At 39.3% G+C, this 23,375-nt stretch overlaps 2 protein-coding genes across 2 annotated transcripts; both read left to right on the forward strand.

Moving 5' to 3' along the window:
- Positions 1-2: 2 nt before the first annotated feature.
- On the forward strand, positions 3-14,278 carry LOC110044511 (cleavage and polyadenylation specificity factor subunit 6-like). The gene is made up of 16 exons (XM_089289754.1): positions 3-157; positions 1,011-1,094; positions 2,091-2,139; positions 2,756-2,874; positions 3,350-3,453; positions 7,453-7,518; positions 8,179-8,258; positions 8,914-9,114; positions 9,584-9,726; positions 9,837-9,885; positions 10,564-10,637; positions 10,872-10,950; positions 11,741-11,824; positions 12,279-12,364; positions 13,002-13,063; positions 13,595-14,278. Exons 1-16 carry the CDS (start codon positions 83-85, stop codon positions 13,767-13,769), a joined length of 1,530 nt encoding a protein of 509 aa, XP_089145880.1. The 5' UTR covers positions 3-82; the 3' UTR covers positions 13,770-14,278.
- Positions 14,279-14,348: 70 nt separating this feature from the next.
- Positions 14,349-23,355, forward strand: LOC110044550 (E3 ubiquitin-protein ligase TRIM45-like). The gene is made up of 4 exons (XM_020750113.2): positions 14,349-17,014; positions 17,907-18,163; positions 18,499-18,639; positions 19,198-23,355. The coding sequence occupies exons 1-4, from the start codon at positions 15,757-15,759 to the stop codon at positions 19,768-19,770; spliced, it is 2,229 nt and encodes a 742-aa protein (XP_020605772.2). The 5' UTR covers positions 14,349-15,756; the 3' UTR covers positions 19,771-23,355.
- Positions 23,356-23,375: the final 20 nt, after the last annotated feature.

Here is a 23,375-nt window from a genome sequence, read left to right on the forward strand (position 1 = left end):
AGCACGTGTCGCTCTGCTGTAGTGGCCACCATCTTGTTTTCGTTCAGCGTAGTAGTTTCTTCTCCGCGATAAATTTGACATTATGGCTGGCGAAGGAGGCGTTGATATCGATTTGTACGCCACAGTGGATGAATTTGAGCCAGAGGTTGCTGGTCAGGTAAGATTTAGGGAAGGTTTCTCGCGTGGAGTTCTAAAACGTGCACTAACTAAAAACGATGGAACACGCTGATCAAACGTCACTAGATAGGTTTGCGACATTAATCTCATATGCATGCATATTAGTTTGTCGTGTAAATACTTCTGTGAAGAGTACACGAGGAAGGCCATAATGTGTATTCTTTCGCAGGGTCCTTTAATTCAAAAATTATTATATTTAGGCTTTTTCCTGACCTCGTCGAAACATCAGCGTCACTGTTTGAGCTCACATACACAGAATTTTACCAAGCTTTATACGTTTAGCTTACAGCTAACGGTAGTACGTCATTTTAACTGAAAAGGCATGCTTTTTGATGTTGTCTTACCCAACGTCCACATTGAAAAGATAATAAAAGCCAATAGGTTTCTTCACGAACTCAGAGTCTCGAGAAGATAGCTTTCGAAACTGCTCAGTGGTCTGAAATGGAAAGTCTGCAACCATTATATTACCCTTTCATCATGGCCTCTCCATTTCTGGCAGCCATTTTATACATACAGCTTTACGTCAGTGATCTAGCTCTGACTGTTGCCTAAGCATTCCAAGAACTGGAGTGGGACCCAAACTAGATAGTCCAGGTCTCATAAAATGTCCAGAAATCCCAGAGAACTGTGAGTAGAGAAGTTCACAGTTCAGCAGTTGTGCATCATTATTTCCCCTGTACAATAGTTTGGAGACAAATACTCTGCTTTCTTTTTTAACGAAACTGAAGCAGTCTTGAAATTGTATTACTGTGGATGGAACCTTATTTTATTAATTACATCCTTTTGAAAGTTACAGGTAATTAACCTAGCACATATGAACCATTTTTTGTTAGCATCATATGACTGAAGGTTTGGACTTGTATGATGATGTGCTTACCACTTCAGGACCGGTGGAAGATGAGGCATTGCAGTCACATGTATGTATAAGGGATTTTGAAAAATTTACAACTCTGGCCCCAGTTGTTCAAAAAGTGGATAATGTTACCCACAGGAAAAATCACTATCCAGTGGATAACTGTTGACAAAACAAACCACGCTATCCACCAGATAGTGATTTATCCTGTGGATAGCGTTACACACCTTTCGAACAATCCAGGCCTGTAGTATGTGTAAGACATCTACCTTCTAACATTGTCCTATGTTGTTGTTGTTGGCTTTCCTGGTTAGATTTTATTTTCTATTCAAATTGTGTGCAGAAATGTTTATTAACATCACAACAAGCATAATTTTCAGTTTCTAACAAGAGAAAACATCCACAGGCACAGATTAAAATTCAGTCCTCTCCACACAGTCATTATCAGTTTCATGTCTGAATGTCAAAAACCAGTGTTCCAGAGAAAAGAGAGGTAGACCTTGGGTCTAAAACCTGACAAGGTCTGTGACCTGACTCAACAAAATTGATAGAATACCACTGAAGATTTGATGAACCTTATCTCTATTAACCTGTTGGAATTTCTTACTTGCACCTTGCCATGAAAACATAACTGGAAGCCTGAAAATTGGTAACATGAGATGCTATTTTTGTTGTTTGGGTTGACCACAATAGTTGAACCTGGTGTTGAAATGGTTATGAGAAAAATTGCCCTCACTCATGGCGGTGACTGTAACGGCTGGCATCCAGCACAGTTCATGTTGACTTCTCAGTTATAAAAGGTTCTTTCCTGAAAAAAGACAGAGCTTTTCTTAAAAATATTTTCTTCCTGTTATCAATCATTTCTTTTCATTGTGGTCCCTTCCCCCTCCCCCTCCCCCAGCTCTGAAACAACAAACTAATACTCTCTAGTCAAAAACCTGAATATCGTTTTGGTTGATTTTGAATTTGAATCAAATGCAAAGATTTGCTAAACTTAATGAACAATCAAAACTCCAGGTCTGATGCCAATCTTAACTGTTAATAATTCACTACATTTTAGTATGAAGAGGATGTCACTGGTGTCATTCCACCAGATGCAGTCCAACCAGGTAAAATATCACATTACTGTAGGGAATCAATCTGAGATCACAACTGCTTGGTATAATATTATTGATCAGATAATAAATTAGCATTTCAAAGTAATGGTTTGTCCTGCAGATGAGTGCATTAATTGTTTCCTAACATCTAGTTGCATTATTAGCAAAACTCTTCTCCTGTAACTTTTGTTCTACAGCACAGTCTTTCTATGTAATATTGTATTTAAGAAATAAAAAAAACCATGTACTATGTTTCTGTTGAGTTAGAAACACAAGTGGAAGTTTGGGAGAATGAGAAATGCTGTGGGAACAGGGGCTGGCAGGCGAGAGTTAGCACACCCTTTTTGAGTTCTCCCAAACTATAACTCAATAGAAACAAAAACATGTTTTCTTTTTTTTTAGAAAATTCCACGACAAAACAAAGAAAGCAACTTGTTTTCTTTGATCGTCAAAATGTAAATTCTCTTTGCTCAGGCCATCATTATTTCTTTGCTTCTGCCATCATTATGTCAGTAACTTGTGCTAGTCGTGTTTCTATCAAGTTATTGAAACACAATTTTAAACCAACCAGTGTGCATATTTTCTTTTGGGCTATTTCTGAAACATGATACAAATGTCTTTTTGTCAGGAGCATATGAATACAAATCCTATACTACAGTCCATCCTAAATCTCTGGCTGCACGATCTACGCACACCTACTATGAAAGGAACAAAGGAAAGCCTCTTTACGTCGGCAACTTGACTTGGGTAGGTCTGAGTTTTGATTCTTGCTGGCATACTGTTGTTATTAAGACATGATCGGTCATCAAAGTCATTCACTCAACTTAAACAGGTGTGGAATAAAAGCCTGAAAAATTTCAGTCTTCCTTCCATTATGTAACAAGTGTTGAATGGGACTGCCTTGAAGAACTTTACAAATTTTTCAATGTTACTAAACAGAATAGTGATGATTTGACCAGTTTATAAAATACAATTTGACCAAAAATCAAGAAATACTACTCTGCAAGAAGCATATCACAGTCATCGTCGTCATTGTCGCCATCATCATACTCATGATCAACAACATAAATGTTTTGTTGATATTGTCAATACTTGTCACAAAATGGGTTGCATAGGGCCTCACAAAGCTGCTAGAGCTATAACAGCTGAGGGCTAAGGAATTTTAGCCTTCCTGTAAAATCACTGACTGTAAGACAAAGTATTATTTTCCTTTCTTGTTTAGTGGACAAATGATCAAGAGCTGACAGAATTCCTGCAAGAGTGTGGTGTAACAGATCTGATAAATATCAAGTTTTTTGAAAACAGAACCAATGGGCAATCTAAAGGGTGAGTTGGAATCACTTCAAGGTAGCTTTTATTCTAACTTGTACAGATTGTCATTAAATTTTGTTCTAGTTGAATTCAGTAGTACATAATGTAACAGCTCTTTATTATTTTTATGATGTCGTAGCCTATCAGTAGACAATTTCGCATGTTGACTTTTTGATTTTCATTGCCCTGACAGAGATTAGATGTTGGACATTTTACAATTCTTTCCTAATCCTTGACAATCATCATTGTATATTCTTCTTTTTCTTTTTGATTTTCGCTACCATTTTAACTTTTTAATATTTTGTGAGGGCTACTTCCAATAACTGATTCAAAAACCGGGTTGGTTCCAAAATTTCCTAAAGTTAACAGCATATCCCACATGACCCCTTCCAGACTTTACTTAGGTAAGTTTGAAAGACTTGACCTGGTGTGCCAAGAATTTTCCTTTATCTCCTTTTTCACAATGACATCATCTGCAAAAGCAGTTTGATAATACCATTACAATCTACAGCAGACATCAACAGATATTGTGACTGTCAAATCCATAAAGAAGGTGAATACAATTCCAAATAGTTGACATTGTTATTGTCATGAACTCTGGACTGCTACCAAAGTAATCTCTTGGGTTGGGCTATTTTCCTGGGTGAATATTAAAGTGTTCTGCAGCCATTTTATGTGGGTTATTTTTGTAGTTTTGAAATGCCTCCTTTTTCATACTGCCAACCAAATATGTTTTGTTGGGTAGATTTTAAAAAGGTTCTGCAGCCAGATCTGTATTCTGCAGGCAACATTTCCAAGCAATCACCTTCGATTGTTTACTGACTCTGTGTTACCTATACTCACAGCTCTTTCTGCTATTGAGTGACAATGGATAGCAGTGGGTTCTGGGCACGGGATGCAAGGAAGAATACAACAAACTTACAACAAAGAAATCTGTTAAACAACAGAGAAAAAATCTCATTTGTGTTTGGTCGATCTTTGTCAAAAAAAGTGTCTCGTGCAAATTTTGTAAGAAAGAAAAATATTTTGTGAAATATTTTGTAAAAGGAGACAGAAAAATATTACAGATAACTCTGTACCATAGTAAAACAATCACAAGAAAAATGAAAATAAATATTTTATTGCCCTTTATTTAAACAATAACTTTAATACAGAATTTGTAAAAATCTTTAAATTAAACTCAACTGTATTTTTGTTTATTTTGTACAGTAGAATGTTGTATATACTGGATAAATATTTAATTGAGATTAAATTATAGTAATTTATAAAAATATTTATAACTAACTTGTTGAAAAGAAAGATACTATTGTATAGGCAGACTACTATTGTAAGTTATAGCATTATGTTTGACAGACAGTTTCCTGAGAACCAGAAACTCTGGGCAGATGGAATTATATTTGGAAAGTGTATTGTAAATGTGTAGCTAGTGTTCTGATAAGAGATGAAACTGCTATTGTAAATAACGTGGCAACGTTGTTCTCACATTATTTATTCAATGGTGAAAAATGGACCTTCCATCCTTAAATTCTACTGTACATAGGTTTCTCTCAACCATTTAAGATGCAACCAAAAAGGTTCCACAAAAGTCAGTGCTCAGGCAGAAAGCAAGAACACTAATTAATTTGCAAAATTTTGTACAATTAAAAACATGCATCTTGTTATCTGCAATTTGTATGGGTAATCACATGATTACAAGTGCAATTTGGAATAATTAAGCACTAGTGAATTTTTTAAAGGCTAACAAAGTTGCATGAAAAATTTACTAGTGCTTATTTATTCCAAATTGCAAGAGAATAATCATATGATTATTTGTTAATAATGCACTTGAAACAAGATTGTCTACACATTGTTTCCTCAGTCAGGCAATGTGCATGGTGTTCTCATACCTTCGAACATTTCTGAAAATATTTGCAAAACTTCCAAAAATGTTTGAAAGTCTTCAGCAAGCTTCAGATGATCTTCAGCACTCTTCAGAAATCATCGCAACTCTTCGCCAATCTTCGGAGATCTTTGGAAGGGTTAAGGTGATTGTGAGAGATGTTTGGGTGATATTTGTTGACGTTCAGAAGGGTTCAGGTAATCCTAGGAAGTGCTCAGAGAGCAGCTAATTGTCTTTGTCTATCTTTGGAAGGCCTCTGGTGAACTTTAACCACCTTCGAAAAACGTAGGATGAGCATCGGTAGTCTTAGAGTGTCTCTGTATTAACTTCGGATATCTTCATTGTAATTTGCACTCTTGTTTCAAATTTGGACTGGTGTTACATGAAAACTGCACCCCTTTTTAGCCAATCAGAATCGAGCAATTTCTTCAAGTGCATTATTAAATTTGCAATGCACCAAGGTGTGATTCATACATGTGCATGAAAATTGCATGTAGGGATGTAAGAGGTGTTGCTGTAAGTACATGCAATTCACAGTCCTTGCAATGTTATATAAATGCAAAAGAATGACAGCTTCAGTACTTGCAGGGTAAAAATCCAGCAACCTTTCTTAATCTGTGGCAGATGGCAACCTGTGGGTTGGTTTTCTTTGCAGTTTCACCTGGCCTCATATCAGTGGCAGTACAATACATGTTCCAAAAATAATTCCAGTGGCTTGTAGATTTTCTGGTTTTTACTACTGTACATGTATGTAACAGGAATATTATACATGAGTGTATTAAGCTTCACAGCACGCTTTACCCTATATGGTAATCTGCCTTCCTTGCAAAGAGAGTAATCTTGTAAGATTTGGGGCTTGTTTCTGGTTGTAAATTAATGTGTATTCATGTAGTCTACTGTGGAAATAAATATTCTGCCATTACCAGTGTGATACTAACAGTTTGATGACTTAACCATACCACGACTGTGTACTTTGAGAACAATTAGCGTGACAATGTGTGTGTTTCTTCGGTGGCCATGGATGTTAGGACAAACTCTGCTTTTTGACCGTTGCCAAATGTTTTAGGATCTCTTTGATAAGTTGTGTCAGATCTTACACATTTCATCACACATTGAGGCAATCAAATTTATCTTCTGGACTGTCTTTTTCGTGGGATTCATTTTTTATCTCATATTCATTAATTTCTTTGTGGAACAAAGATGTGATCAGGAACGTTTCGTGACCGTAACATGTAAAGTAAAGCACACCAGTTCACAATTTAAGTTTTTTTGAGATCATAAAAATATCAGTGCATTTACTCCCAGAAGAAGATTCCTTGCGAAGCCCTCTTTTGAGAAATTATTTTGCAACATAGCTAGGGTGTGTTTGACAAGAACTGAGTTCATTATCAATCTCAATTGCTCCACTTTAAAGTAGCCATATTGTCTACAGATTTGGTTTGCTGTAATGAGGATTTGTTTTAGATTATCTATAACTATACATTTTTGCACTTACCAAAAGGCTTGACAGCCGTTACATTTTGGGTTACTGACCAGTAAACGATATCTTGATTGCAAAGATTTCAACATGGAAGATACTGTCATTGAATAATTTCACCATCTCTTGTATGGGTGTACAAGTACCTGTTGAATGCCTAAAATACAGACCTTTTTCAGTCAACTTTGTCAGTGCTTTTGACAACTACAAGAACAGGACTTTTGTTACAAGTGTGTTATAATATAAATCTACCAAGTGTACAATGTAATTGGGTATTTCAAAGAAAGCAGTTATTTGCCAGAGTGCTTGGTCCTTTCTATACAAGTGAGTATTGCTATTGTGTTGGATACCATGAATGGTGCGTTAGTTTTTACATTGCCATGTAAACAAAAAATATATATTTCAAGTATGTTTGGCTCAACTCGTGTGACATTTAATAATTCAAGGTAGGTAGGCATTCCTCGAGAAAGAGGTCAATTCAGGCAGATTTTTTGCAGCTCACATACACAAACTGGGAAACGCACAAAATCAAAGTCACCAATTTTGGAGCATGTAATAGATTGAGATATCTGCCTATGACCATTATTCCACAAATTACTGGCTACTGGTAATTGTGTTTTATAATTGACTTTTTGACTTACTTCTTTTCATTTCTCAGCTTTGCAATGATCGAGCTTGGTTCTGACACTTCAGTTCAACTTGTCACAGAAAAATTACCAAAAATGTAGGTATATCCATATTATTGCCAGCTGAAGAAGAAACTAATTAGATTATTGAACTTAAGCCCTTCAAATCTAGGGAGCTTGTGGTTTATCTTCCACCTGAATTATGGGCTGTCAGGGCCATAGCCAGAAAAAAATGTTATTATCCATGAAAATATCATGACTGAGGCATTGTCCACAGTTAAATTCTCTTAGGTATTTAGGAGTTTATGGTGACTATAAACAACAAAAATGAAAATAAAATAAAAATATGATCAAGGCAAGTGGCTCGGTTTGCCTGTCACTAGCCATGGCCCTGGCTGTGGCTTAATCATATTGAGCCTTCTTGGGTCACATGTGCGATGGTGGACTTAAAATGCCCACACTGATTTCAATCTTCTCTTACTTACTTCTATATTACATTTATTAGCTATGGCTTTCAAACTTTGCCCAAAATATTAAGTTATCTACATATTAGAGGAAAACAAATGAGTGCCAAATCTTGATGATAGTATACAGGGTACTGGAGGACTGTGGAGGACCCCCCAAGTTTTGTGACTTATTTTGCCTCCTTGTTTGACTAGTTTGTGGAGTGCCTTCTCTTGGATTCTGGTTACTAATGAAATTGTCTTGCATTGGTGTGCCATGACAGTTCAACAGGTCTATTTTCTGTTTTTATTCAGGGAGGTTCATGGACAATATCCAGTTGTAACACCAGCAACTAAACAGTACTTACAGCAGTTTGAAGCTCAGTCGAGGAAAAGTAAGATCAAGAATACAGCTACATTTTTCAAAGTAGTATTTCTGCAAAATTTGGCTTGTCGACACCACAAAAGTGTTACTTAACCTCATCTTAATTAGGGAAAACTGCATTTACAGTTACTTTCAACACCAATTTTCATTACGTATGCAAATTTATGTGTTGAAAGTAAATGCAAACAAGGCTTTTCGTGGTCACGATGATGTTGATGTAGTAATCTAAATTAATTAGCTTAATATTAAAAGGCACAAGACTTTCATCCTGCAAGCTTTAAGAAAACTCAACATAATTCAACATGTGATCTAATTGGTTGTACCTGTAATCTTCACCCCTAATGAATAGAAGCATCCTTGTGTGCTCAGGATAAATTAATGCTTGAGTAATTTGAAGGCTGCATTTTGAAGCCAAGAGAATACTAAGGTAAAGGCGAATATGACTTCAGTAATGATCATCCTATAATTTCCCCTAGAAATGTTGGAAATTAAGAGCTTGAAAAAACAAAAGTTGGCTATATGTAATGGAAATTACTTCTAACCCCTCCCCCAACCCAAACTGTATACACTGAATAATCTGAAAATCTTTTTCTCTGTTAGAGCTATTAATAATTCTTCATATTGATGGTAATGGCCATTTAACTTTTAAACATCAACTTTTGCAGATAATCCTGGCACTATGGGAGGTTCACATGCAGAGCAAGATGGCCCAGGATTTCAACAAGGCGGCAGAGGGTTTGGTTACAACCGTGGAGGTTTCAGAGGGCGTGGTGGATTCCCTGTGCGCCCAGGAATGGGACGAGGGTTTGAGCATGGACCACCTCCAGGAGAGATCCATGGACATGGGCGTGGAGGGCCCTGGATGGGTAAGGAGGGTCGCTGATATGTTGCAAGATCAATTTTTGTTTTTATGTCCTCCGAATGAAACTGCTCTGGCACTGGCCCTGTTTTGCAGACTCAGAGTGCCATTATGATAAGAATTTGTGCCATTTTGGTTGGAAGTTAGAAAAAGTACTCCCATAAGAGAGAGACCATTTTGTTAATTTCCCTTAAGTTTTGGTTCTGATATCCGGAAATGTAATCACAGGTTTTATTCAAGTTTACAACTTCACTTACAGTTCGCACTTCTCTCAGTAATTTTCTGCCCATGTTCCTTTGTCACGTGACACTCGCTCCCTAAGTTATCGCTCACCACTAACTTCATAACATAAGTGAGAAAGAAAAAAACTGTTTTTGCCTTGTATCAAGCCACAAAATTTCCTGTAACTTTCCTGGGTGTGACTGTCATCACTGTATAGCAAGTCTGTGATCTATCTTTGTCTTGTTGTTTTGCAGGACCAGGCCATATGGGAATCCCAAGACATCCTGCTCCTGGAATGCCACCTTTCCATGGTGAACATCCTCCTGCGTACTACCCAATGGCACTCCCTCCCCCTGGGGAGAAGCCGCTTGGTCCAATACCACCTCAGGCACCACCGGTAAGAAAGCGAATTGAGATGTTGTCCAGTGACATCCACGTTGTCCAGTGACGTCACTGTAAGTATTTTTATTTGACAGAAGTTGCTGATTTGTGTTTGTCTTTTTCTAGCAACCCCCGCCACCTGGAGCTGGTTCTATGCCAGATCACAGAGGACCAGGTATGTAGTTATGTTATTTATTGGTAACAGCATTCCCCTTGATTAAGAACTGCCCTTGAAGAAGCACTGCTCTTGTCTGCAAAGAGTTATACAAGTGGTGCATTTGAACAAGCCCTGCAACCCTTAACAACGTGCTGCTTGTTCAAAATACTTGAGTTCTATAGCAGCACTTACCAGTATTCAAAGAGGTTTGCACCCCTATGCATCTACTTCAGGGTGGGGGGGACAGGCACTAGGCGAATTGACAGGCTGTGAGGATGATTTTGTACACTTGGTTTGACCATCTAGGGAAAAGTTTATTTTTAAAGGAATTTTGGTTCAAAATGTTCTGCCTGGCTGTGAAAACCACTTGCCCTCCTGGTGAAAATGTTAGTGAATCCCCTGATCTGCTTGATTCTGATAATTTATGTTAAAAAGAGTGACCAGGACATTTTGATCGGAATATGAGTTGGTGATGCTATCACTTTGGATATAAATGATAGTTATCTCTTATTCAGAGAAGTTTCTCATTAAAATGTTAGTAAGCTGGATGCTATTGAATAAACGCCACATAAAAACCTTAAAAGTTAGGAAGCCATGTGGTAATGTTTCAAGAAAATACACTTAAACTTGTTCTACTTGCCACAACCCAGTACAGCATAGATGTTTTGTATTAAAGCTCTTATCGATTCTTTACAGGCATGGTTCCACCATTCCCCAAGGCTCCTGTTGCACCGCATGTGAACCCAGCATTTTTTCCAGAAGGGCCACCAGTAAGTTTCTTGGGAGTAAATTGAAACGGAACTTAAAAGTGATGTATGATTTACCAGTTTAAAGAGAGATTCAAAGGCTACCCATTAACTTTGTAGACCATTACGTGACATGCAACAGTTGGAAAATGGATGCCATTATAGTGAGATTTAAACTTAGAGGACATTATGACAATGTGGAAAGGCTCAAAAGAATTCAGACGTCAATTAAAGGGCCCTGTTTTCTTTTTTTGTCAGCCAGAGACATTCCTTGCAGCTGGGGGTGCTGGCGTAAGTCGTCAAATGGACATGATGGCACAGTTTATGGCGAGACCAGGTACGAAGTACTCGGATTTGCATTTAATTTTCTGTTATTCGTTTTCTATTGAGAACTTGTCTTCCATTCGATCTTTCAGTCTCCTGATCTGTCCTCCTTTGTAAAATAACTGAGAAATAAAAAATTCCATTTGGCGCAAAAATATGCACAAATTATTTTTCCAGAGACGTTATCTGTTTTCAGAAGGGTATCGTTTTTGGGAAGTAAAGCAGGGCGGAAACTGTGGGGGAGTAAAGCTGGAGGGAAGCTGTGAACTTCACTAAACACAGATAATGTCTCTGGAAAAGTATTCTAAGATATCCCCACTTGGTCGGGGATATCAGAGATTATAATCCATCAAATATTTCCTGCTCGCGTGCGATTTTCGAGCGATATTCCCCAATTTTTAAAAACCGCGCGTGTTGCAAAAAAATTTTGAACAATAATAAACACAACAGGCTCCATTTGGCGCGAAAATGTGCTCGGATATTTGTCTTGGGACATTATCTGTTCCTCAAAGCTCAAAGTTTTCCTCGAACTACGCTCTCGGAAAACTGTTCGCTCCCGAAACAGGTAATGTCCGCGGACAAATATCCGAGCATATTTGATTTCTGCGCTAAATAGAGGCTATTGTTTAAATATTGTGTCACGTGACGTGTTGAGCAATCACCAGTGTGAAAACTTTTTTGATGGATCGTAGTTACCTGTTTTTTGGCCTGAAGTTTTTCAACCTTGCCAAACCATCATTTTGAGAAGTTTCTGTTAAGTTACATGTACCGACATGATGTCAGATTATCGTCTTATTTTTTAGGTGATGATTTCAACGAGTCCATGAAGAGAAATCAGATGCTTGCTAGCAGCGCCATCAAACGAGCTATGTCGGATGCCAATGCTGGTAAGCTAGTATGCTTTCCCTTCCCCTGGAACAAAGCCCTAGTGCTGTTTTTAACTGTGTGTCTCAAGTAATCCAGAATTACTTTGGCATTGCTTTACTCCGCGCTGTGATTGGTTATAAAAAAAAAAGCGCGTTATCTACTTGACCAATGAGAAACAAAAGTAATTGCGACTTGGCTGCACGCGTTTTCCCGCGCTTGGAACCGGTTTCGTCGATTGGTCATTCGGGTTACACACAGTTAAATACTGCTCCATGATGTAATGGGAATGTTATCCTTTGGCCCTTAATATGTTGAATTTCTTGTACAAAATTGGAATCGTCAATTGGATAAGTAACTTACTGAGTTAATAGAGGTGAATAAATGAAAGATCATATAGGTCAATCATGTCTTCATAATATTGTATGGGTACCGAGCGAGGTGCTGGGATTTAATTGTGCATTGCTTGTGAAATAGGCGACTACGAGAGTGGAATTGAAACATTGGTTGGAGCAATATCGCTTATTAAACAGTCACCAACAGCTGCGGAAGAACGATGCCAGGTAAGAACCTAAACAGTGAATGGTTTGAACCCAGGAGTATCAGTAGTTTGTATAGTGTGATCGTCTGGGTGAGAGTACTTCTGAAAAAAAATTGTTGTTTACTAAGAAATACAACGATAATAACGACAACATTAACAGTCAATTAAAATAGGAGGTTTTTGAGGTAGACGCGAGCTTTCCGCTCTCTGCTTTCCGCAATAGCTGGGGTCGTCATTGTAATGGTAAACTGGCGAAAACCATGTTACTGAGAAAGCCAGGCAGTAATGCAAAGTTTCAAGATCACATGACAGGATGTCAGAAGTTTGTTATACAGTATAGTCAAACTTCAATGAAGGGTCCACCCTCTGGGAATAGACAGGTAGCTGCTTGTTAAATTCCTCCCAGAAAGAACCATCTGGTATAGTACAAACTCTGCTATTTATGATCTAACTTCTATTAAAGGTCAGGTAGCTGTTTGTTAGGTTCCAGCCAGAAAAAAGCATCTGGTGTGGTGGAAACTCTGTTATTTAAGTGCCAACGAATACGCATGGACGCTAGAGAGAACTGCACTAAACAGTGAAAGCTTTGGCGCGTGGTCTTGCTTTTCTTTGCGCGTAAAGGATGCGGTCGGTTTATGTGTACGCGTATTTTGTGTCAGGTGCTTGTTCAGTCGTTACAAGATTGTCTTCAAGGACTGGAGTTACAGCTGCTAGAAAGAAGGTAAGTATCTTTTGTTGCTGTTTGTTTTTAACACGACCTCGCGAGCTTGGAGCTTAAAATATTATCGTGCGTAAATAAATGCCATCTATCTGCCTATTCAAAAACGAAACAATTTGATGGCTTTATTGTCAGAAATTTCAAGTTTTCTTTTGTATCACCTTGGACGCTTTAAAAGTATCTACGTCACGGTTCGCGTATCTTGAAAAATTAGCCCAAATTTTTCAAGTTCATCGTTTGCAATCCTTGTTAATCTTCTCCATCCTTAACCATCCTTGTTCTTTTATGGTTTATTTTAAACATTTTAGTGTTTTTCTATATTAGTAAACAACTTTTTCAGTTTTCCTTCAATTTAAAGGTAATTTTATAAGTGATGAAAATGACTCAAAATGCCGTGATTGAGCTCCTTTAAAGAGTACGTATGGTTTGGAGAACCCCTAGTTTCACCAGTAACAGTGCAGTGCGTTTGTTTCTCGGTGCAGTCTTTGTTGCCCCTGAATTACGTTGTTTGACGATCGGTCAATTTTATTCCAGGTCGACGGGGAGTAAACATCATTTCAGCGACAAGGATGACTACGAAGGCGAGCCGAGAGAAAAACGACACAGACGAAGACGGTCGCGGTCAAGATCGCGTGACAGGAGCCGCAGGTCAAGATCACGCGAGAAGCGCTCGAGATCACGTGACCGAGATCGTCACCGCCGAAGATGAAAAGCCCCGTGTGAAGAATGTTTTTTTAAGTCGTCTGATGCTGTGGTCGAAACTACACTTTGTAACCCCATGCTGTATTCAGTCGTGTAAATTCTGCTCCCTTGTAAGATAGTGTAGTCTCTGATCTTCGCCGGCGTTATATAGATTGTCACGCAACGCTCCTCGCCACAAGCAATGATTGGGGATAAACGTGGCGTGGCAACTCATGCGATGGCTGCGAAGGAGATCGAATGATTCTCTGCCTTCTTTACGGCGCTCGTCTCGTTCACAAGCTGCCAAACTAGTGTTGTTTGACTGTTTTCCTTTTTGCTCCATTTCCGAAGTGGTTATAGCCTTTCGGATAGTTGCTAGGAATTTTTTGCTAACCTCTAGAGTCGTAAATCACTTTTAAGAAACCCTTCAACGTGTCTCTATTTCTCTGTTTATATACTATTGGTTTGTGCACGAACTCTCCTTTTTTTTACCAGCCTTATTTGAGGTTAATAAAGAAATGTAACTGATAAACAGAAGAGTTTTATTCTGTGTTCGCTTGAGATCTTGTCCGCCGATCGTTGGCACTGACCAAAAGATAAAATGTGTTAAGAGATCGTGTTAATCTTGCCTCGGGACTCGTGCGTTATCGTCAAACCGCCCATACCGCAGGCGAGATCTTCCGGCATTAATGAGGCCTTCTCTTGTCCCCAGGGGCCGTTATCAGTATTGCTTCACTCAGTAAAAGGCGCGAAACAAGAGAAGAGGACTCAACTAGCCGCAAGTTGAACTTGCGTAGAGACTTGAATGGGGGCCGAACGGACTCGCAAGTTTCCTCGCTAGTCGCAAAAACCTATTTCAAGGCTACATATCCTGCATTTCATTAGCTAACAGATTTCTAAAACAACGAATGGACGTTACTCAACTTGCGTAGACTTTGGGTGGCGAAACGGTGAAAGACTTGCGTCGACTTGCGTGCAAATTTGATCTAGACTAGAGTGAGCGCAAGTCAACTCAAGCCCACCCAAGACCTGGCGAAACGGAGTCGCAAGGAGGCCCAAGTTTTCAATTTTCGTCTACTTGCGAGTTCGTGTGGCCAGGACTTTAGGTGGGAAAACGCAGATCGTGTCAAGTTCCCGAGTGCAGCAGCGAAGTCGTTGCCACGCTAAGAAAAGAGACGCAGGGAAGGAGTTAAGAGAAAGATCTGGGAACGAGTAGTTTTATTAATAGTTCCTTTGTGAGTTGCACCTGTCTCGTCGACAAACACAGAATCTTCTGAATGACAGTTGAAACAGATAAACAAAAGCGGCATGCTAATATGTGTAATAATAGCTTTTTGTCACTTAAATCTATAAAAACGAATTCAGTTTCATCGTGAGTTTTTCTAAGCCCCAAAATAAATCGATCATTTTCGATAGAGCTCAGCTTATTTATTCTAGCAACGATGAAAGCATTTTTCATGGAAGATCAAAGTAATAAACGTTTTCTTTTACGACATTTCCAGAGCAAACAAAGACGAGAATACATGCAAATGGAATAATGGTTCCGTCTTGTATATGACATTCAATTTCGAGCCAAGCTGTCAAAAGAAAACATATGGCTAAGAGGACGGCCATATTCAATGCTTGGAGAGTCCGTTTATTTGCGAAATAAGAAACAGTAAGTGGAACACACTAACAAGGTGTTAGGCGATTTACGGGTGTGCAAATCGGTTGAGGACTTATTCAGTGGGAAAAGCGGCTGTGAATATTTACTTTTAGCAAGAAAAACCGGCACGAGAGCTTATGACTTATTGATACTACCCGACTTGACTTCCTTTTAAATTTGAGTGGAATATTTAACGAACAACAATTATACGGTTGCTATCGTGTTGCTAAGCTAACAATTTTTCGCTTGAAGTCAAAACATACAGTGTAAGGTTTTGACTCGCGAAGTTTTAACGGGGATTTTTTAAGGTAGCCGCGAAAAAAAAAACATTTTGGTGTCGGAAAACTTTGTTTGAATAAGCCGAGGCAAAATGGCTTCGTCGATAATTGCTGGAGTAAACGTCGAAGATATATCAAGACATTTAAATTGTTCTCTCTGTAGAAGGTTGATTCGTACACCGAGACTTTTGCCATGCTTACATTCATTTTGTCAAGTTTGTGTTCAAAACCTGGCTGAGAAACTCGCGCCGAACGAATTCCTGGCTTGCCCGCTGTGTAAAACAGACGCGAAGATTTCAAAGGAAGAAGTGGAAAACCTGCCGATAAATTTCTTTTTGGACAACATGCTTGATATTGCGTTGATAAATTCGAGCGACAGAGAACCTGTTCCTTGTTCGAACTGCGACTCGTTCAATTCAGCCGCGACTTCTCGATGCGTGGATTGTGGGGAGTTTCTTTGCGAGAATTGCTACAATGTCCACAAGAGAATTCGTCAGACCAAGGAACACAAGATTTTGACGATTTCCGAGCTTCTTGCCAGTAAAACCGGGGAGGACTTACACAGACCAGCGTTTTGTAGAATCCATCACAGCGAACAATTGAAATATTACTGCGAAACGTGCAACGAGGCAGTTTGTAGAGATTGTGTTTTAATGGAACATCGTCAGCACAAATATGATTACATTAAAGATTCAAAAAAGATACAGAAACAGAAGGTCGTCGTCGAGAACCTGTTTAATCAATGCTCTGAGAATATTCCAGTGTTAGAAAAATCGATTAAGGAAATACAGGGAATTTCCGATACTCTTCGTGGAAGGTTAGCGGCAGTCAGGGCTGAAATCAGAGAAGCCACTTTAAAGCAGATAAAAGTTTTAAAGGAAAAAGAGAGGAAACTTCTGATGGAGGCGGACAGAATTCACAACGGGAAAGCGACCATTTTGAGGCGGCAAAAAGACCAACTCGAGGAAGACTTCGCAAGGTTCAAAGCCGGTTGCGATTTTTCCGAGCAGGTTTTGAAGTACGCGAATGAGGTCGAACTGCTCTCACTGAAAACACACATCACTGAAAGGCTAACAGAGTTGAACAGCACGGAACTTGACTGCCTTCCGCACGAAAACGCGGAATTAAAATACGAGGTGAACAGCAAAGAAGCCGAGGCTGTCGTCTCTCAGTCTCTGGGAAGTTTAAAAACAAGCGGTCCACATTTGGTGCTGGAAGATATTGAGATACCGCCTTCCACGAATGGAAGTATGAGCGAGTCCGTGGAAGATTTCCGTGAAGAAGCGCCACTTTCCGTGGAAGTACGAGATCCCGGCGGAGTCCTTCTTCCTCCGGAGACAATCCACCAAGGTAAATTGTTGCTTATTGGTAAAGGAATATTAAAATTCATTTCAATTGATTTAATGCAATGTACCTCCCAATATCTATTTGAAGCATTCTCTCGGTAGTATACCTCCCAAAACGTAACCTGAGTGTTGTTTTCACCCATTTGAGTTTTCTCTCAAAATGTTTTAATTGAAATGGCCATGTTTTGATATAACAGACCGTGCGTTATAGGTTCACTTAAGACGACTACTTTTTCAAAAATAAATTCTTCACACGTATTTTCACCACTTATGGAGAGACTTCAGAAAATATCTTTAAAAAAATTAAGAATGGATAAACAGATTTCCAAAAGGAATGGTTTTGCATTGACTGACTGCGAACTTTAATTTGTGCCTTTGATCATTTCCTTGCGACTTTCTACAGCTGTTATTAAAAAAAATTTTTAAATCAACAGTTGAAAGATTTAATAACTATCATGTTAGTTTGCAAATAACCTTTTTGCGGCTTCTTTAAATGAACGAGAATTTTGATCTCTCTCCCACTAATTGTGAGAGAATTATCTTGATGGCTTATTCTGATTACGAGCCAAGATTTTGCCTGTACCACAGCAACCTCTAGATAATACACATATATTATGTGTTGTTCGCCGGGGTACCGTTCGTCTATTTACAATTCCACGTTTCATCGGGCTCGACCTTGTTTCTAAGTTGTTAATTCATAATAGGTCGAGTTTCTCAGAACCAGTCTTCAACGTGTTATAAGCATTTGCTTTTGATAAGACTTCACGCGTTAGCCTCAGTTGCAAGCTAGTTCCAGTCCAATACCGAGAAAACGAACTCGTCACCAGTCTTCTTGTCAGTGTGTTGATGCTATGGAGAAATTGGATATCAATCTGTATCCTCTTTCTTTTTTGCAGCTGACGGACAGTCTTACACAATATATCATCCGTTCTTCAACGGCACCTTCTCGTTCGCTGTGTTCGTGCGTGGACAGGTTGTGGAGGGCTTTCCGCTGGACATAAACATCGGGGACATCAGGCCTCGTGTTCGAAGCGCCAAGAAAGCTATCGCGGGGAACGGGACCAAGTTTGGTAAATTAGGAGATCCCCAGGGTGTGGCAGTTAGTGAGGAGGGGAACGTGATCGTCAGCGACTCGCGTAATCATCGTCTTCAGGTGGGTAAACTTCTGTCAATCATTGCAAAAATTATCATAAGTTGTAGGTGCGTAAATTAGGAGTGCGCACCTCTACTCTTACTGTTGGCTTTGATCTTTGGCCAGCATTTTTAGCAACAAAATTTTAAATTAAAAAGCTAAGCATTGCGGTAGTGATTGTTTTGTTTGTATTGGGCAATGCACAAATTGGATGTTGGATTTCTACCTTTTACTAAGTTTTCTCAAACTTTTGAGACCTTAATAATTAAGGTATTTATTTTACAGCTAGACAGGTGTCACTGGATCTGTTCAGGAAATCTATCATTAATTGCCGTTTTTATCTGTTTGTATAAAAGGTGTTTGATATGGATGGGAACTTTCGCTTCCGGTTTGGCTCGCCCGGAAGTCGAGATGGTCATTTCCAGTTTCCCAGCGGAGTTGCAGTGACCAGCGAGGGGAACATTGTTGTAGCGGACTCAATGAATAATAGAATCCAAGTAAGTCATCTACATAGAAAGTTTACCCAGGGTGACATTCAAAGGCAATCCTAGTTGCTGGATAGACGGACTCTTAAGCCCGTTCCTCACAAGCGACACAAGCATAAGCATAAATAAGCATGAAAGAAGCCTTTGAACTAGTGAGGACGGCCATAAGCATAAGAATATCAAAACCTTGCGTTCTTCTTAGGCTTGTCGCGTTTATGTCCAGTGGGGACATGTTGGCATAAGCATAAACACAAGCGAAAGACTTTCAACCAATCAGCGAGCGCTTTATGGTTATGTCAGCAATGTCCTCACTGGACATAACACCGACATAAGAACACTTATGCTTATGCTTATGTCGCAGCCGTCCTCACTAGTGCATCAGCTTCTTATACTTATACTTGCGTCGCAGGTAAGACCAGGATTTAGTTGCTGGACTGACGGACTGCGGACTGGCGGACTGATGAAAAAAAAGATCACATCCAAGGACAACTTTCCTATTACTGTGCGTAAATGACGTATTAACTGTGCTGTAAGTGTTCTAATCAGTACTACTATAAAATTATTTTGCAGATATTTACGAAAGATGGCAAGTTTATTAAGAAGTTTGGCAAAGGAAGTATGGAGGGAGAGCGCCTCTATCAGCCTTACGGTGTCGCCTTAGACACCCAGGGTCGTATCTTTGTTGTAGACCGAGGAAATGCTCGCGTTCTTGTGTTCAATCGGGAAGGTCAAATAATATTGACATTCGGTAGCCTTGGCGACGGAAAGGGCCAGTTCAATTGCCCATCAGGCGTAGCAGTGAACAGTAAGGGTCACGTGATTATCACTGACTTCGGAAACGATCGCGTTCAGGTGTTCAGCTCGAAAGGCGAGTTCCTGTTCAAGTTCGGAAAGAGCGGAAGGGGCGACGGCGAACTCAATTGGCCCACCGGAGTAACCACGGACGCTGACGATCACATTATCGTGAGCGACTCGTACAATCATCGGATTCAGATGTTCAACGAAGACGGCTCGTTTCTGACACGATTTGGAAACGAAGGGAACAAGAGAGGGCAGTTTAAAAGACCCGAGGGAGTTGCTGTTACGAAGCAGGGAAATATCGTTGTTGCGGACTGGGGAAATGATAGAATACAGGTTTTCTGAAGCTTTCAACCTGAAGGAAACTTGCAGATGCAGACCTTGGTGTTGTGACGGTGCTCAAGCCGACAGCTTGGCTAAGTAGCCAAAATTTCTGGATAGAACGTTGTAGTTTGCTCTCCAAAGTCGTCCAAATGTGTGCAAGAAATTAAATGAATCAGTTTATCGATGCGTTTACACAAGAAAGGAAGATTTACAACATCGTACACTTTAGATACTTGACATCGCCTGTATGGGAGTGTATTTCATTAGAGATTTCATTTCTACTAAGTAATGGTGTTATGTTCAAAGCATACTGATCGATATCTATTCAGATAACATTGTTGTATTTTTACAAGGGTATTGCAGTGAGGACACTCGAACCGTGAACACTTGACATTTTTTGTGCGTTTTTTTAGTGACGAAAGAATGAAGGTTCTTCATATAAACGTGGGAGCAGGCTCAACTTTGAGTCACAAGCGCGAGCGAAGCGATCCGGCGCTCACTGCTCGCGCGTGTGCTCCCCAAGCCCAGTCCTCACTTGCGACGCAAGCATAAGCATAAGAATGCAAGAGGCTTATATGCGCTGATGGGGACGGCTGTGCCATACATACATGTAAGCATAAGCATGAGAATATCAAATTATGTTTATGCTTATGTCGCTATTGTGTCCAGTATGGACATGTTGGCATCAGTGCAAGCAAAAGACTCATCTAATCAAGCCCGGGCCTCACTTGCGACGCAAACGTAAGCATAAGCACTGGCCTAAAAGAAGCTTATGCGCTAGTGAAGACGGCCGCGACATAAGCATAAGCATAAGAATATCAAAGTATGATTTTGCTTATACTTATGTCGCTATTATGTCCGGTGAGTACTTGGTTGGCATAAGCATAAGAGAAAGACTTTCAGCCAATCAGAGAGCACTTTATGCTTATGCCAATTCTGTCCACACTGAACCGTGGCATAACACCAGCATAAGCAAAAGCAGAAGGCTTATACTCACTTACGGCCGTCTCCACTAGCACTTAAGGTTCTTGTGCTTATGCTTGTGTCGCAAGTGAGGATCCGGCTTTAGTGTAAAAAACGTTAATCTTTTTAAAATTATATGAAGAACCTTTATAGTTCTATAGTCACCAAAAAAATGTAGAAAAAAGCGTCAAGTGTTCATAGCTCGAGTGACCCTATTGTGTCAAAGAGAGATATCTCCTTAAAGATTGTATTAACAGTAATATTTTTAATAATAATATTTAGTCAGAAAGCTCCCCTCACCGCAGTGGTTTTCTGGGAGGTCCTGGAATAAATTAATTAAAATTTCTAAAATAATTATTTAATAATTATTACTAAATATGGTAAGATACTTAAACAATAAGATATTAAACAAAAAAGGTTTACTCTCCCCACCCCACCCCCAAAAAAATCATTGAAGGTCTAAAAGTGTTAAATAGACATCTAGTGAGTTCCAACGCTTGACATTGTTTGTGTTAGATGAGAAAAAGTCCTTTTTTATTACTTATCAATGTCTTCTAGAGGGACCTTTCGTAATTTAAGCTTCGAGTCCTTGGAAAGCGTATACCTCTCTTCGGAGATAGAGTTTATCTTTATCTCTCTTGGGAGATAAAGTTTTACCGCTTAATCCGTCATCAGGAAAACATGTGACTGGGTAAAGAATCGCCAACTTTTTAAGATATTAATGTCTAATGCTCCATCTAGCACTCAAAACAGTTGGCGGTAAGTTACCTTAGCATTTCATCGCTTTTCACGAGGAAACTGCATGCAGGGCGACTAAAGGAGATAACAGGGAGGAGCCAGAGCCTTCTTATCATTTTCGCGTCGTTTATAATTTTCTCATTACAGGCGTCTGAATGGGGCCTCAGGAATCTCAGTTATGAGTTAAATTTTCCGCGATTTCTCGGCTATCAACTAACATTTCAGCCTATCTCTCATTCATCAGTAAATATTGCAAATCTCAGACCCCAGCTAACCGATAAAATGGGTGTAACATCTCAGCTGAAAGATAAAAACTTGACGCCGCAGCTACCTGTCGTTTGAGTCGACATGGTCAAAGTTAACTCTATGGAGTAGGGTGGGGATAAGAGGGGGGCGGAAGTAAGGTGTGACTTTTTTTCTTAAATGGTTGGGAGAAGCAAATAATAATTTCAACAATTTCGATAGAATCAATTATCCTGCCCCATACTCCCATTCTCAAGCTCTCTTCTCTACGCCCCACGCATCGAGGATGCCTCCCCGTTTCGATTGGCTCGGGCGTCTCGCTAAAAAAAGCTCTAGGGTATGAATAGACAGCAGTTTCAACTCTATTCTTGTCATTAAGACACAACGACAAGTTTTAAATTTCCATTATTCAAATTAGAAAAAAAATTAAACCGAATGTTGCAAAGATGTCACGATAAGCGCTCAAGCTGACAATGAATGTTTCTTTGTTTTAAGCAAGCACGCGATATTTTGTGGACAAAGGATGAGTCGGCGCTGCGCAAACACCTTGAGTTTACACCCCGACAAAGAAGAGCAGTTAAACTGCGAGGATCAAAGAGGGATCAAAGCACTATATTATAGAAATAATGTTAACTACAAAAATTTCTAGGTGTAGCAATTGACTCGCGACATTTGCCGAGCCTACAGAGTTTGAACTGAAAACCAAACAATGACCTCTTCTTCAACGTTTTTTATTTGTATCTTTTTATGTCATTTTATACTTTTTTTTTTTCAGTTTTCTGTTTGTTATATATATTGTATTGTCGAGATCAAACACTACCATCTCCTTGTACCTTTAAATGTGTGTGTAACTTGTAGTATCATACCAACGATTGTATAAGTTGATCGAGCCCACTGACATGAAGTACATGATGATTTCTCCGATCGATATATTTTTATTATACAGAAAATGTCTTCCCGTCAAACCAAATAGAATGTAATTTGCGAAGATGGTTTAATAATTCCACTGAGTTGTTGGAAAGACTACTGAAAAATTCTGTCTTTCTAATCAGAATAAAGGGTGAAAAAAATTAACAGCGTGGATTAAACAGCAGTAGGTGTTAGTAGGAGCTTGCGATAGTAAGCGTTATTTTTCATATCTAAGATTGAAAGGTAGAGGAGTTTTTTTGTACCACTTAGAAACACGTCATGTAGATTATCATGCAAGAGGTTAGAATGGCTTGTAGACCTATGTATGCAAATCAGTGCACTTGGAAGTCAAACCACAACAGGTCAATTTTGGGTTTAGGCCTAGATTTAGCCGAAGGAAATTTTATATCAAAAAATGTACTGAGATAAAGCGTTTGACGTGAATTCTCGCTGATAAGAATCAGAGCCAGAGGCACAAAGTGGTTAGACGAGCCCAAAACGTCGCCGGTTTAATGGAAGTGCACGAAATTCAATTTACATTCCCTCAATGTGATCTACATATTGGGCGTTTCAGCTTATAAATAGCTAAGTTATTTTGTTTTCAATTTGCCTCCATGGGTTAAGCTCCCAGTTTTCATCTGCGTGTGTTTCCGAGATAGACCTTTTAGAGATTAAAAATGGCTATTGTTGCGGAGAATTCCCACAGTGTTAATTCTTGTCTTTTTCTAAATAAAAAGGTGGTCTAAAACTGAATTATGCCTGGCCTGGCCAAG

Source organism: Orbicella faveolata, unplaced genomic scaffold, assembly GCF_042242905.1.
Source record: "Orbicella faveolata isolate gen_17 unplaced genomic scaffold, um_ofav_v1 contig_2, whole genome shotgun sequence".
Taxonomy (NCBI): Eukaryota; Metazoa; Cnidaria; class Anthozoa; order Scleractinia; family Merulinidae; genus Orbicella; species Orbicella faveolata.

What these genes read in the sequence shown, in the direction of transcription:
- LOC110044550 (XM_020750113.2), top strand. Translation starts at nt 15,757, where the DNA reads ATGGCTTCGTCGATAATTGCTGGAGTAAACGTCGAAGATATATCAAGA. An exon ending in TCCGGAGACAATCCACCAAG is followed by an intron (nt 17,015 to 17,906) that starts GTAAATTGTTGC and finishes TCTTTTTTGCAG; the next exon opens with CTGACGGACAGTCTTACACA. An exon ending in CGCGTAATCATCGTCTTCAG is followed by an intron (nt 18,164 to 18,498) that starts GTGGGTAAACTT and finishes TTTGTATAAAAG; the next exon opens with GTGTTTGATATGGATGGGAA.
- LOC110044511 (XM_089289754.1), top strand. Translation starts at nt 83, where the DNA reads ATGGCTGGCGAAGGAGGCGTTGATATCGATTTGTACGCCACAGTGGAT. An exon ending in AGCCAGAGGTTGCTGGTCAG is followed by an intron (nt 158 to 1,010) that starts GTAAGATTTAGG and finishes ATTTTTTGTTAG; the next exon opens with CATCATATGACTGAAGGTTT. An exon ending in TGAAGCTCAGTCGAGGAAAA is followed by an intron (nt 8,259 to 8,913) that starts GTAAGATCAAGA and finishes CAACTTTTGCAG; the next exon opens with ATAATCCTGGCACTATGGGA.